The sequence below is a fragment of the Chrysemys picta genome, chromosome 12 (genome assembly GCF_011386835.1).
Source record: "Chrysemys picta bellii isolate R12L10 chromosome 12, ASM1138683v2, whole genome shotgun sequence".
In the NCBI taxonomy this organism is placed as follows: Eukaryota; Metazoa; Chordata; order Testudines; family Emydidae; genus Chrysemys; species Chrysemys picta.
In genome coordinates, this window is record NC_088802.1 from 44,045,362 (window position 1) to 44,060,933 (window position 15,572).

Sequence of the window (15,572 nt, forward strand, 5' to 3'; positions counted from 1 at the left end):
GCTAAGTTCTCAGCTTCTGTGACTTCCAGGGGCATTGAGCTCCACCGTCTAATTACACATTGTGTGTGGGGAAAATATCCCTTTATTAGTTTCAAATTTTCCACCTGCTTATTTCATTACATTGTCCCTTGTTCTTATGTTATGAGGCAGGAAGAATAGACGCTCCTGAGCCATCATTCATTATTTCATATACTTCTAACATATACTCATTGATATTCTCTCTTATTAGTCTACTATTATGGGAGCTCCCTTATCAGAGCACTTGTCCTTTCCCCCGATATTGCTGCCTGACAGGCTCGCATAGGAAGAGTGGAGAGCTCACTGCAGGATTTTTAGGATAGTTTTAAACAGTGGACAAGGCTACCGTTGATGCATGTCTCCAAAAGGAGAAATATATTTAATGATGGAGATGGGGCTATCAAATAGCAAACTAATGATGATGGAAGCCATTATTGTATCTCAATATACATAATAGTGCAGGAGATATACATGATTAATGCAAGGAAGTGAAAGAGTCAGGAGGATGGGATGAGTGTTTCCCATCAGGCAAATCTTCAGTGCTGACAGATTAGTAGTAGAATTATGATAGCACCTGGGAGCCTTACCCAGAGACCAGGACCCCATTGTACTAGGCAGTCTACAAATAGAACAAAACCTGATTGTGCAGGTGCACACAGAGCTCATTTTAAATCATGATTAGTTCTGAGGACATTGTCCAGCCAGCAAGATCACTGCATTCCTGTAACCCCCACCTCTTACCCCCCCAAATCCTGCTCAGTTGCTCTTTTGTGATTTTTACCAGGAAAAAAAAAACTTCTCACTCCTTCAAGTGATCAGAAGTTCTTTAAAATGCTTGTTTTAGTTGGTATTTTTCAATATTTTATGTACATATCTGGGCAGCTTCCTTCCTTTGAGGATCTTCACGGGGTTAATTCAGGACAGCTTGTATGCTGTCAGATATTGCTGCCTGAGTTCTTTCAAATGCATAAAGCAAGGAAGCACTCAGCCCATGTAACCATCTTAAATATTCACCAGGCTCTATTATCATAGCTGTCTCAGAAACCCAGAGAGCACCTAAACCCCAGTCTGAGCAAAGCACTCAAGCACATGCTTCAGCACTAAGCATTCAACTTGCCCCATTGACTTCTAGGAGACTACTCAGGCTGAAGTTACACACCGAACTTGTTAGGATCAGAACCTTAAAGGCATATCACCAAATGCAAACTGGGTCATCCAGTCAGATCACTGGATGGCGACTGTTATAGGCAGATAAAACTGATGAACATATCAGGACAACAGCTTATTCATGACAACACAGGATATTTTACAGAAGCCTTACTTGTGTGAAGTTGTACTAATAGACAAGTATAATTACTGAATCTTTCTCCTTCAGATTCTTCCATAAGACTCACTTACCCCACTTGCATACAGAACACTTGCAACTGATAAAAAGTCTTCACACTTTAACCATGCCAGTTAAAGCAGCAAACAGGGTGTCACGGGGGCTTCTCTTACCTTCCAAGCACACAGAGCTATACCAAGTCCCCTTTAAGAGAATTTATTTTCTTAAAACAGGCAAGTAAGCTAATGGAAAACAGTCATTTGACTCACTTCATCTTGAGCTTCTGGGCCCCCCGCTCCCAGGGGTCTCTGGTATTCCTGGTCCTGGCAGCTTCCCAGTTGCAGTCAGCTCTGCTCCTTTCCTGGAGCAACAGCAGCCCCAGGGCTGTTTCCCTGAGCGCCTGACCCCATGCTCTAGAGACCTACCACCACAATGTGCTCTGCTCCACTGTGGCTTCCCTTCCCCAGGCACTGCCTATCTCAATCACCCTCCTTTCACCTTGCCTTTCCTGCCCTTTAAAGGCCCAGGTGCTGCTGGCCACCTTTAATTGGCTGGATTGGGCTCACCTGCTGCTGGGCCCAGCTTTACAGACCAGCTAAGCTGTGACACATGAGATAGCTAAAGCAGCACAACTCCTCTAGTATAAACGCAGTTATACCAGCTAGGTGCTTATGCCAATAGAGCTTATTCTGTGTCAGGAAAGCTGTACAAGTATGAGCACTTTTATCCTGGTGCAACTGTGTTTACACAGGGGCTTTTACTGGCATAACACCATTGGCAAGACTTTTAACTGGTGACCTGGCCTAAAGCAAGTGGCAATTGTGCACAAAGCTAGCCTGCCCACTTTTTACCTTCTCCTTCCTCTTCTGCTTGTTTCATTCACTTACAGTCTTGGTTAAGGATGAGGTACAGTAAGTTCTTTGCAGTAGGGACTATCTGAACTACTTTTTTGCACAGAGCTTAAAACAACCGGGCTCTGATCCCTGTTTGGGACTTCCAGGCAGTACTGCAATACAAACAAACAGCGCTGTGTCAAGGGCATAGGGAGCCTCTGCTGCACGCGTGAAGCTTGGGCAGGAGTAAGCTAGTTGCTGATGGAAAAATAAATAAGACATCAAATTGTCAAGTGAGATAACTGAGCCAATTGCATATTCCAGGGGCTCCCCTGCCCCCATTTGCCTGGGCATTTACTCTGCTGTGAAATCACATAATCAGATCATAGACTGTGTTTCTGCTGACATGGTTTGTTAGCGGGAAATTATTGCTGCAGAAAGAAGACAAGATGACACAGCGAGGACCCAAAGGGTTTTTCTGTGTGTCGGCGTATTCTGAGTATCAGGGAAAAATAGAATTGCTGGAGATTAACATTCTTACGAAAATCATGGGCCCCATCCTACAGCCCTGGCTGCTGTGAGTAATCCCATTGCAATGAATAGGACTGTTCCCTTGAGCAGGGGAATCTAAACCAACCATGATGCCACATGTCTGCCTACAAACAGAGAAGCTACTAAGCAGCCCGACTCTCGTCTGCTCTCAGCCCTGCCTGCTGCCAACCCACAGCGATTTCTAAGGCCCCTCGCTTCTGCACAGAGGACTCAGGCATTAAACTTTCAAGGCCTTAGGAATGCTGCCCCAGATAGGATAAAGGGAGTGACGTGAAGTAGGAGGCCTACCAGAGAGTGGCACCTACGCCATTTTTAGTGACCAAACAAGATCAGTACATCCAGCAGCAGCCTTCTTCCCCACACTTCTGCTGTAGCTGAAGCTGGAGAGACCATAGCAAGGGCTGAGAGGGAAATACTCTCTCCCTAGCTACTCTGTTCTTGGCCCATCTGCTGAGGCTTCCAAGCAGGGGTGAACTTAATGCTTATGGTGGCAGCACTTTTGATAATGCTAAGCTCCTGGGAAAGATGATGCTCACGGGCATTTGTAAGGTCTGATCCAAGGTTGCTAGCAGAGACAGGGATTTGAAGAAGAGAAGGGAGGGAGAAGTGTATTTTGGGATATGGACACTTCCATTGAAGAGAGGTCAGACAAGCCTGCTCTACTCATTTCAATTTACTTTGGGGATTCTTTAAGAAAATGCCCACTGTAATCACTCAGGAGCAGGGACTTGGGGTGAAATCCTGCCTTCACCGAGTCATAGAAAGACACCTGGAAGACACCTGAAGAGGTTATGTAGTCTATCCCCCATGCCCTGAGGCAAGACCAAATACACCCATACCAGATATTTTTGTCAATATCAGATTTCTTGGTCAAGGTATAGTCAAGGTCCAGACTCCAGAGAAAATAATAAAAAATAATAATGATAATAAGTAAATAAAAAGATTTTGGGGTCCGTTCTAAAGTGTCTTGCGGTCCAGATTTGGCCCATGGTCCACCTTTTACTACCCCAACCTAGACCACCCCTAAGGTGTTTGTCTAACCTGTTTTTAAAAACCTCTCAGGATGGGGATTTTACAACCTCCCTTGGTACCTCGTCCAGTACTTAACTACCCTTATAATTAGGAAGTTTTGCCTAATATCTAAACTAAATCTCCCTTGCTGCAGATTAAGCCCATTACATCTTGTCCTACCTTCAGTGCTCACGGAGAACATAACCGCCCCAACAATATTTGAAGACCTTTCTCAGGTCCCTCCTCAGTCTTCTTTTCTCAGGACCAAACATGCAATCAATTCAGTCAATGGCAAAACTCGCTTTGAGTTCAGTGGAGCCCGCATTTCCCCATTTGTCTTTATACTCGTCATTCTCTGCCAGCCCTTTGCGTCCAACCCTGAAGGAAGCTTTAAAAACTTAGCTCTGGTCAGGAGACCAGCGTTGGTGCTTTCAGAGAACAGTTTGCACCGCGATGTTAGCTGCACCACCATGGCTCGGGCTGGCAGAATCCCAGACCCACTCGGAGGGGCTGTTTTGCAAACGCGCGAGGATTGTGTTGAACCTGGGTGTCTGTCTCCTTTCCTAATTACACACATTAGTGCCTGGAAACAAACACGAGTTAACAGCTGCTCTTGCTGAGCACGGCGTTTTGTTAATATATTGTCTGCTGCCAGGGAGGGGAGGGGAGGGGAGGGGGAGAGATCATTAGTTCCCAATTACTTGGCAAGCCCAAAGAATCTTGCAGAACAGTTGTTTGCATACTATAAATAACCCGCAGCTTGCAGGAGGCGGGGGAGAAGTCAAACAGCAGTGTTTAGTGGGAAGCGAAGACACAAACAGTGTCTGTTCACCCCGGGGATGACTGCGCGGCTGTTATATTCCCGCCAGGAAACAGCAAACACACAGTATTCGGCTTGCAGCCAGGAATAAACCCCACAACTGCTGGCAGGCCTCCCCCCGGCGTGTGCCCGGACTCTGGCGGCTACCAGCCGATCTTACGGTGCAGTTCCATAGACTTCCCACCTGCCCCTTACATCCGCTACCTCAGGGAGATCGGGACCCTGTCCCCCTTTTGCGGGATCTCTTGTTTCCGGGGCTATTTCTATTTTTAACCAGGGTTTATTCCCCTCCCCCCCCCCCGCACCGCCCCCCAGGAAAAGCCGCCCGAATGGGTCCCCCACCTTGTGCAGAAGATCCTCATCGTAGGAAGGGCTGCGCGCTCCATTGGCGTCCATCCCCGCGGCGCTGCCAGCCCCGCTCTGAGCGCCCCAGCCTGGCTGCATCCCCTGCAATTTCCGTGCGTCGGTGCCGTGCGCGGCTCCCGGCTGACTCCGATGCAGCAGGCGGAGCCGGGCGGCTTCCCCGCGGGAGCCGGCTACCTGGCCCGCAGCATGCCCCGGGGGGCCGCGGCGCAAGCCAGACGCAGCTCCCGCGAGCGCACCCCGGGAGGCGGGGCGGGACAAGCGCGTCCGGTTCGGCGCCCGAAGCAGCTCACCGGGACTGTAAAGTGCTGAGCAGGCAGGAGCCCGGCTGCCTTTGCGGGGCCCAAGAGCCGTACAGGCCGGGCAGGTTTTCAGCACCAGGGACAGCTCCCGCAGCCCGCGGGGCGAGCACCCCGGACAGCTCCCGCAGCCCGCGGGGCGAGCACCCCGGACAGCTCCCGCAGCCCGCGGGGCGAGCACCCCGGACAGCTCCCGCAGCCCGCGGGGCGAGCACCAGGGACAGCTCCAGGCGCAGTTCCCTCTACGCACAGCACCGAGCCCCAGAGACAGCTCCCAGCCCCAGCGGCCGGCCAAGGCGCCGAAGCCCTGCAGTTGGAAGAGGAAAGCAGCGGCTGCAATTACCCAAACTTGAAAGCGCTCGTGTTTCACCTCCATCCCCCTCCCCGGCTCCTCCCCCCGCTGTCTCTCCCAGCAGCTCCCGAGCTCAGTTGCGTGTTGCGAAGCAAGTAAGGGCTGCAGCAGCGAGGGGAAGCCTCAGGAAACGGCACTGGACCCTAGGGGCTTCCTCGGTCTTTCCTGCAAGGTCCGGTCCCTCTGCAACAGCAGTTATTTCCATCCCACTTGGAACAGAAAAACCCCCATCACCAGCCAATAGGCGCTGTCAGCCCCTGACTTGGGCAAAGTGCATCTGCCTCCCCGCAGAATGAGCGGAGCGGGGCATTTGGGGCGGGGGAAACGGGCCATTTCCCAATGACGGAGCGACTGCAGCCCAGGGTTATTCAGCGAAAAGGTGGGGGCGCAGGCCAGTTTCTTTCCGTGCACCTCATACACGCGGCGCGGCGGAGAAGAAGAGTTTGAACCTCAAATATCAAATCTTCAATCTCGGTAAAGGGAAGGGCCGCGTGAAGAGCTGGAGAGACTTGGAAAGACTCAGCTGTCCTGTCACCATTGCGCCATGAGCCAAGAAACTCTCCGATCCCAATTAAACTGCCAGATGGATCGATCCCCTCTGACATAATTCCTGTCCCATAAGCAACCAAAAGAGCCTACGGCCAGGCAGGCTGCTATCAGCCCGGCCCTTTCCAGGAGAGCGCGCTGCTAAAGGGATGAGTTTCGGGCTGAAAGTTCCCGTTCCATGGTCGGGGTTTCAAGCCCTTCTCTTCCTGCAGGGAGGAGAGCGCTGCCGGGAGCCGCAAGAGCTCCGTGCTCTTAACCCAGAATTAGTCCCCTGGAGTGATTGAATATGGAGAGGCCTTTTGACTAGAGAAATAAGGCCTCTTATTGTTATGAAGGCTGAATATTCTGACAGCCAGGCTCTAGGAGAGGGTGTTGGCATAATAACTGAAATTGTTCAGAACACTTGCAAAACAGGACTAAGGTTTTACATTGAGACTGGTGCGTCACAGAGCGACAGGGGGAGTGGTTAGCCCAGTCTCTGCACAGCCCAGGCTCTTTGGAGTACCCCTATTACTGGCCAAGCCCTCAGCTTAGGTTTTCACAAGGGCCAGTCCTGCAGCTCGGCTTCTCCAAGACTGAACCTTCAGGCTCCAGCACCCCCTGGGTCTCATCACAGGCTGTCCACCGAGTCCAGAGGAGTTCAGACTCCTGCTAGAGTTTTACCCCTTCAGGGAGCAATGCAGCCACTAAGTATCTGCAGAGACACAGGGCAGCCTTTTCTAGGCAAGCCAGCAGTTGGCAGTCGACTGCAGTACAGCCCTTGAGAACCCTTAAGTTGGCATGGAAAAGTCAAACCTAGGACTGAGTCTAATATTGGCAGAAGCAACTGCCCCTATTTGTCTATGGTTTTCTGGAGTCCATCCTAGTCTCTCTGATTCTGTGAGTCTGGAGCCCAGTCCTTAACCCAGCCACCGGACGCCTCCTGTGTCTTCGTCCCCCCTGCAGCCCTGCTGTGTTCCACATCTTCTTGGCCACCCGCTGTTGAGTCAATGTTGAATCATCAGGTCTTCCATTATCTCACCAGAGTGCTTCATTCATATGTGTCCATGCCATTCAGTTCATGATGGTGCATTTGGGTCAAGCCACACTGGCAAGTGACATCCACCCATCTCTTACTACCCTGTCCCAGGGGAGGAAATTAACTCCTTCACAGCCAATGGTTAACAATACAAAGTGTGGGTAAACTGGGTCATGCATATTGTTGATAAAAAGTAAAAGATTTTCCACATTCTCCACAACTGGGACAGAGCGTCACCTGTGTAAACCAAAGCAGTGCCATGAACATCATTGCTAGATTGGCATAATGCCTTTCTAAGAGGGCTCAGATTAATGGACCTATGCACATCTGGCCCAGTGGTCTTTACAGAATAAGAACATATCCACTTCCACATTAAAAAAGTCTATTTTGCTTCTCTGCTGGTCCCCTTTAGGAAAAGAGCTGTCCTATTTTTAAAGAGATCTTTTTATCCTTACCATATGCTTCAGAATTCTTGGGCAGGATCCCAGCTAGTCCCTGAAGTTTAGCCAGTCTTCAGACTAATTCTTTGATCATTGGTGGTATTCTCTCAACATCTCTGGTGATTTTGTCTCTCTCCAGAATCTCGGTGTATCTTGCTGATGCTGCAAGATGTCTTCATTCTTTATTTTTACTCTGGAAAATGTGTCTGTTCCTTGACTTCCTTAGGGTTCCCCCCTTCTCGCACACCCCTTATTCTTTTGAAGAGAATTTTCTATTCCTTCATGTCATTTTAAATATATTCTCTGAAGCTTTTCTTCCTTCACTTGCTTAATATGCTATTTCTCCACCCACCTATTTTCTCAGTAAAGAAAGAGGTTCACAGATGAGCAAACAATGTGATTGGAGGACCTTCAATAAAGAAGACGAGAACTGTTTAGAGAGAAGACAAGAAAGGAGATGATTTGGAGTCATACAAAAATAAATGACTCGTACAGAGAAGATATACCAGGAATGCCTATATAACTGCTCTCAAAATACAGGAACAATTTGATGAAAGTGAAAGGTAGCAATTTAAAAGCTGCTAAAGGGTTGTTTTTGTTCTGTTCTGTTGTCATTTGTTTCCATGATAGATAATTAACCTGCAGAACTCACTGCCACAAGGCAGCACTGAAGCTAAGAGCTCAGAATGACTGCATTTATAGGGATAGTGTCTATATGTCTAAATGTTAGACATTTACAGGGATAATGAGAACTTCCAAAGTTACGTTAAAGAAGCTAAAAATAACGTGAAGGGTATAAACTCTCATGCTTCGGGGCACAAACTAGCTACTATTTGATGGGGGCTCAGAAGAAATTTCTCCTATGATCAAGTTATTCACTCTGAAGTTTCTTGTGTTCTCCCCTGAAGCATAGGATAGTGGCTACTGTATCACATGGACCATGGGCAGTTTTGAGGGAAATGCTATATTGGGCTATTATACATGTGCAGATTGCATAGGATTATTAGCAGGAGTAGGTAGGTGTATTATAATATCACACAAAGGTCCCACACAATGTGCAGGATCACATTGTGCTGAGTGTTGTACAGACACCTGCCTTTATCCCATAACCATTTAGCAGCACCACCCTTTTGACCAGCAGGCTGGATTGCCTCTTCACAGGGCTCACAGCAGTGCACCTCCATCACTTGCAGCTTGTTCAGAAAACAGCAGCATGTTTGTCCATTGAGTTGGGTTATAACAATCATATTGCACCTGCCCTGTGTTATTTACTCCACTTGCCTCTAGAGAATGGCACAGAGATTTTAAGTGGACACTGTTAGCTTTTCAGATCCTATCTGCCCAGGGCCTGGCTGCATTTGAGACCTCCTCCTTGAAGCGAAGGTGTGCTCCAAGGCCACCTGCCTTTTCATGGATGTGAAGGGTTAAAATCCATGTGCATGTTATATAACAACCTGGTATATGGATTGTGCCAGCTCTTTTCCAGACCCAAAGTCCAGAGTTTGGTTAAGAGACCAGAGGCCTCGCTAATAGTGGTTAGCTAAGAGAAAGCAGAATAAACAAGATAACATTGCCTTTGCTAAGATATGCTTGGTCAGTAGAAATGCCAGATGTTGAGGCAATAACTGAATAATTATGTTTCATCCAATGTTTCAAATTGAACAAAGGATCCCTGTTCCTATTGTGTTTCTCCTGAAGGGAAAACAGACTTCCCACAGATCCAACCTTGAGTTTATGAAATATTGGCACATTCATATTCCTGGGAATGGCCATTTGATTGGGGGAAAGTGGTAGGACACTTGGAGGTTTCCCTTATGGTAGCCAGTCAAGCCAGTTCTCCGTCTGCTTTGCAGTGCAAGAGTGGCACAAAGCAACCGAGTGGGAGCCGGATGTTTGGCTGATGTATCTTAGAAGACTAGTTGGACAGCTAATCTACTGGGTCGTATTTCATTTAAAATCCACTATATTTAATCCCAGGATTAGAGGAATATTACAGTGAAAAATCTTGAAGTGAAACATAAAAACTATATTTATTTGGAAAGAGATGAATTTGTTTTAAGTATTTATTTTAATTAGTCAATACCTTGTTTAGATCCCTTTCTTCCTTTCTGAAACCCTTTGGGAAGAGCTGATGCTTTAAGCTTAATTGCCACAAATACATCTGTAATGAGAAGTTTATTTAAAAATCAAGTCATCGTTTAACTAGGCTTCAGACCACAAATCTCTCTCCTTCCAGGTCAACAGAAGGACCCCAAGCAAGAAAAACAGAAACTGATTCCAAAACCATCTACACCCATATGATCTGCTGTTTCACTGCCTGTTCCTGACCATGCTAATTACATCTCTCGATTAATTCCTCTGACAGCATAAATGTTTCTGCCAGGTCAGATGATCAGCCTCAGTAGCAACAGGAAAAAACCAGGGAGAGCCCTTTATGTCTTCCACCACCAAGACGCGACACTGAAGTCAGACATAAAAACATTACTCCTCTAGCTTAGGATATATTGAACTGACACACGACATTGATCCAAAAATCTAAGCCCTATTAAAGAGCACTGACAGAGCGCAATACCTTACAATATGGTGTCAGGACACGAGCATTGAAAAGTTACAGAACTGACATCTCCGTTTGCCTCATGCCGAGCTATTTCAGAGAAAATATACGGTTTCGAGCATGGGACCGATCCCAAGGCAAGATTGTAATTGACTTCAGTGGGAACAGGATCATTCTCCATGCACACAGGTCTTTTTCCTTTTCCATTTAATGTTTTAAGGGTCTGATCCAAAGCCCACTGAAGTCAACGTGAGTCTTCCCACGGACACCGTTAGGTTTGGGTCAGTCCTGAGGCAAACATACTGTGATACCGAACTGGGACAGTTACAGTTATTTATAGAAGCCGACAAGCTTAAACAAAACATGTGGGCCAAAATCTGCTGTCTGCTCCGTCAGTGTGAATGTAGAGACATCCACTGTAGTCAATAGCACTGCTCTGGATTTAAGAGAGCACAATTTTAACATTTTATATACAATATTATTTACCTGTGGCTAAATGTTGTCCTCAGATATGTACCTACATTTCCCAAACAAGTCAATGGGATTCACGTCCATGTGTCCAAATTCTGCCCTTACACATGCTCAAGCTCACTTAGGGTTAAAGTCATCCCCATGTGGAGGGCTAACACAAGCACTAGGCAGCACTTAAGCCTAGTTCTGTGAACTTAAGTGGTGCATAGGCCTTGTATTAGCACAAGCATGAACTTCACCCCCAAGAACTCCAGCTACCCTCACTTCCTTGCAGTACCGAAGGGTAAGTGACGCTATCAAGCTCCTCTATGTTATTCATTCTCAGGGGGTAACCAATAATGTAAGATAGCTCACCTGGAGAGGGTCTTCTCCTGGGTTTGTGCCTTCCTGTCTCAATCACAGCAGAGAGGTTTTATTCAGTGTAAAAGTCTCCCCCTGCTGTCTCCTCAGGCCTGTAAAAAGATGTGTTTTCCCTTTTAAAAAAATCTTAAGGAGAAAGGAACAGCTTTTCCTAGGACTTTTCTCCAGTTTGAAGCTCTGAGGGTCTAACAGGGAGGATGGTGTTACCCTCAGAATTCAGTGGAGTTGTCGAAGGCCAGCTCCACCCTGGGTATGTTTCATAGCACTCTGGAGTAAGACAGCGCTCATGATATTGTCAACTGTAATTCAGTTTCAAGATACAATATATTGCTAGCAAAAGACAGACCCTAGTAATGCAAAGCAAATACAGGCTCATATCTTGAGCTGGTGTAAACAGGCCTAATCCCATTAAGTTAAATGGACTGACAGCAGATGAGGATCTGGCCCATGAGATCTATATGGCATCACAAAGCTGATTTTACCGGAGCTGGGCAGTCTCCAGGCTGCCTGACAAGGACTACAAAGCATATTCCTCCAATTAGGGACCAATGAGCCCCCCTCCTGTACCCCACCCCCCGCCTGACACAGCAAACCTCTCCCTGCTAACCATTGGCCTAAGCAGAGAATTCATGTAGCCCACTGAACAGCTCATGTTCCTAATTAAGTTCTAGACAGCTGAAATCGATGAAGACAGGATACATCCTTGCCCTGTCTTCTCTCAAAGCAGAAAGAAAGTGCATGGTTCATTTATTTTGCCATTTTGCTCTACATTAAGATTTGTTTTATTGGCCTGACAAAATGTAAACTGATCAGTTTAATTACTTTCAGGTTACCCAGTGCAGCGCAAGTACAGGAGGAAAAGCTACATTTAAGACAGTAGTTTATGGTCTATTTTCTTCACTGTTCCTGTTTTGATCACTCTCCATAGAAAACAGAAGGGAAGAGGGCTGTAATCTCTAAATGGAGTTCTAGTACCAATGCTGTCTTGTCTATATGTGACATTCTGGCTCATTTGAAGTCAAAGGCAATATTCCTATTGACTACAATAGGGCCAGGGTTGATCCTGTGTATTTAAGTACCTTCTCCTTTGTATTTAAGTGCCCTCTCCTTTGTATTTAAGTACTCCTCTCAACATAATCCATAACCCTTAACCCTTTGCTGGCTAGCGAGTTCAATTTACAAACAATATAAAACAAATTAAAACCTGCACTGTTCTGGATGCCTTATTAGTTTTACTAATAAAATTAAGATCTTGTGGGGTCTGGCAAACCATTCCAGTTTATTCTGGTTATTAGGGGTGGGGTATGAAGATAGAAATCAGAGATGTTTGCACTAGAAAGGTAAACTGGAAATTTCTGTCTACCCCCATTCTTAGATGAACAATACAAGAATAATTTAACTGAAGATGAAAAGTAACACAATAGAAAAAAAACCTGAAAAAATACTATTTTGCAAAAGCCCCATAGTTAACCTATGGAATTCACTGCCACAAAGAGATCATGGAAGCCAAGAGCATAGGAGGATTCAAAAAGGGCTGGGCATTTACATGGAAAATGATGAGACTATGATAATTACATTAGATGGGGTAAATAAAACTGAGGGAACATAAACCCTAAAGGACAGATTTTGAAAAGGCAGTGCCTAAAGATGCAGATAGGAACCAGGACTTCCAAAAGCACCTGTCACAGAAATCAAAGGGAATTGGGTGCCTAGGTTTTTTTTGGAAATCCAAAACTTACCTACATCCTTTGGCATTTAAAGAAAGACATGTTTTTCTTGCATAGATTATTCAGTAATTGTCTACAATGGGGTTTCTTGAACCTTCCTGTGAAATATCAGATTCTGACCAGTGTCAGAGCCAGGTTACTGGGCTAGATGGACCATGGATCTGGCATTTCACAGCTAAGGGGGCAGATTCAGGTAGTGGTTCTACCCTTTCACTTTTCTTTATCACTGTTATTGTAAAATGCTCAGATAACAGTCATTCCCATTGGCCGGAAATCGTGGCAGCAGAGGTGCTGCTGGATATGAGCAGGTGTTAGCTGATCTTCGACATGCAGCGTTCTCATTTGTCACCAATCACAGAATGTGCTTCTGTTCACGCTCCTGGTGGAAAATAAAGAGGTTTCACTTTGGATAGTGTGAACATTCAGCCCATATATTTTTGTCAAGAACGAAGACAATTCTGTTCTGACTCAGACTAGGAGCTCTTCAGTGGAAAGATGAGCAAATTGCAGTGAACTGGATCCACAGGCACTAATTCCACTTAGAATTTCCGAAGAGCTATTTCTCCTATCTTATGTCTTTACATCACCAGTTTAATGGTATTACCTGCTTGCTCTGGCAGACAGCCTGCCCTCTCTCCCTATTAATAGAGGCACATCACTGGCTTACCAGAATATTAAAGCAAAGGCCTTTTACCTCTGGAAACAGGAGCCCAAATCCAATACAGGCTCCAAGTGATAGTGACTTTGGTCATCTCCACAGGCACTTGTGATATTGACAAGACCACTAGCAGTTCCACATGATTGACAGTCTCTGCAGAGGGGAGATGACGGGGGCTGATGCAGCTCAGGACTGGGAAGCTCTAATAGAGCTAAAAGAACAGGAGTACTTGTGGCACCGTAGAGACTAACACATTTATTTGAGCATAAGCTTTCGTGGACTAAAACCCACTTCATCGGATGCACACAGTGGAAAATACAGTAGGAAGATATATATATATACACAGAGAACATGAAACAATGGGTGTTACCATACACACTATAACGAGAGTGATCGGTTAAGGTGAGCTCAACTCCCACTGATTTCAATCTCACCCAGGGTGTGACAGGAACAGGATCCGGGTCCGGTTAATCTCAGTGCTATTTGTCCTGGTCACCCATTTGCTGTCCCGAGTTCTCAAGTGAAGCACGAAGGCCCCGAACCTGCAAACACTTAGCTTGAAGCTTGGAAGTAGTTCCACAGACTTTAATAGGGCTCCTCATGTTGGTAAAGTTAAGCCCGGGTATGTATTTGCAGGATCAAGGCCTAAACTGGGATTTGATGCCATTATTTTCCAGTAGTATTTTGAATGGCTACTGACTAAAGAGCCGTGTTTTCTTTCAAAAGGAAATAATATTTGCATAATTAAGCAGGCAGCTATAATAGGCTTTAACCTGAACCATTTTAAATACTTTTTTTTGAAATCTCCACAAGAAAAAGGAAGCACTTGCTGCTTTACGGCCCCTGGAGAGTAATTAACTGTGTTAATTAGTGCACGGAAATACATGTGCATCTTAACAACAATTCATAGCAGAGTTCTGTGCCTACATATGGCTATGGAACTGCTAGCAAGTCCCTGTGTACTTGTTCTCTGCACTAGCACAGAGCTTCTGAGCCTATATCAAGCGCTAGTACAAATCCAGGTCAAGTACTGCATGTTATGCAATTATGTTAATTGTTATTATTATGTTAATTGTCAATTTTAAAGAGCAGCCAGCTCATTCTGGCATGAGAACTTGAACAATGGACAGTGTCTGGCTCAGACAAAAAGCGGGCAAGTGGTTACCACAGTTCCTTTAAATACGGGCCCAGTGAAGTCAGTGGAAGGGAGTCACGTTGACTTTGTTGGTCTTTGGATCAGGACCACCAGTCAACTGTCCATAATATATGGCTATAGCAGAGGCGGTGCCCCTGTTTATGACCTTGGGAACCTCTTGCCCAAGGATAGAAATAGCCTCATTCCTGGGGTATTCAGTTAGACCTATGTTGCAACATTAAAATGAAATCCTAATTCTAGCTGCACGTCACCCCCACTTGGAAAAATTTAGCTAGAAGATAGACAAAAACCAGAGAAAAGCATGCTCACCTAACCGGCCCATTGCTAAAGCTTGCAAGGATGGGTCAGGAGACTTTGGGTATGTCTATACTGGCATGGGAGGGGTAATTTCCAGCTAAGGGGACATCCCCACACTAGTGCTGATCAAGCTAGCACACTAAAAACAGAAGTGTAGCCACAGTGGCACAAGCAGTGGGTGGGGCTTGGCACGCAAGTACATGCCTGGGGTCTTGGATGGGATTGTAGTATGGCAGTTAGCCGGTCCCACCATTCACACCACTGTGGCTACAGACTATTTACATCCCCCCTCAATCAGCACTAGTGTGGGTATGACTTCTCAAGCTGGAGGTCACACCTTCCAGCTCCACGGTAGACATACCCTTAGTGACAACGTTAAAGATGGCTGTTCTCACCGTTAGGAGCAGTCTCCAGCTCTCAATCCATTGCTCATTGCCTGGGAGTCCGATTCTTGTGCTGAAATGAATATTCACCACTCATTGTTGCAGTGTCTGTCCCGCAGCACTGCTTAAAGACTGCAGGATTTGACAGGACGTTTATAAAGATCTCTCTTGGGACTCTAAATCTCTGGAGCCAGGATTGCTTATTATTTTAGTGGTTTTAGCCAACAGCAAGAGACACCGGATGCTTGTTCAATAATAATAAAAAAATCAGGGCTTACTTCAGTGCAAGGCACTAAAATAAGAAACAACTTCTCAGCCTTCCCTTTCCTCTGTCACACATTTAACAGCAAAGCAGTTTTCTTTACTCAATAGCTCCCCTGTAAGGCCCAG

At 46.1% G+C, this 15,572-nt stretch overlaps 1 protein-coding gene across 4 annotated transcripts in view; it reads right to left on the reverse strand.

The window, feature by feature from the left end:
- RAB37 (RAB37, member RAS oncogene family) overlaps nt 1-5,186 on the reverse strand; it is a 62,327-nt gene extending 57,141 nt beyond the window's left edge. Inside the window, exon 1 of one of the 4 annotated variants that reach the window (XM_024101699.3) lies at nt 4,901-5,186. In XM_024101699.3, the coding sequence (XP_023957467.2) occupies nt 4,901-5,002 (102 nt within the window). In that variant the 5' untranslated portion in view covers nt 5,003-5,186. Of the gene's footprint in view, nt 1-1,611; nt 1,803-4,900 lie in introns of those variants that run through there. The other 3 variants (XM_065562785.1, XM_065562783.1, XM_065562787.1) reach the window with 3 other exon arrangements.
- Nucleotides 5,187-15,572: the final 10,386 nt, after the last annotated feature.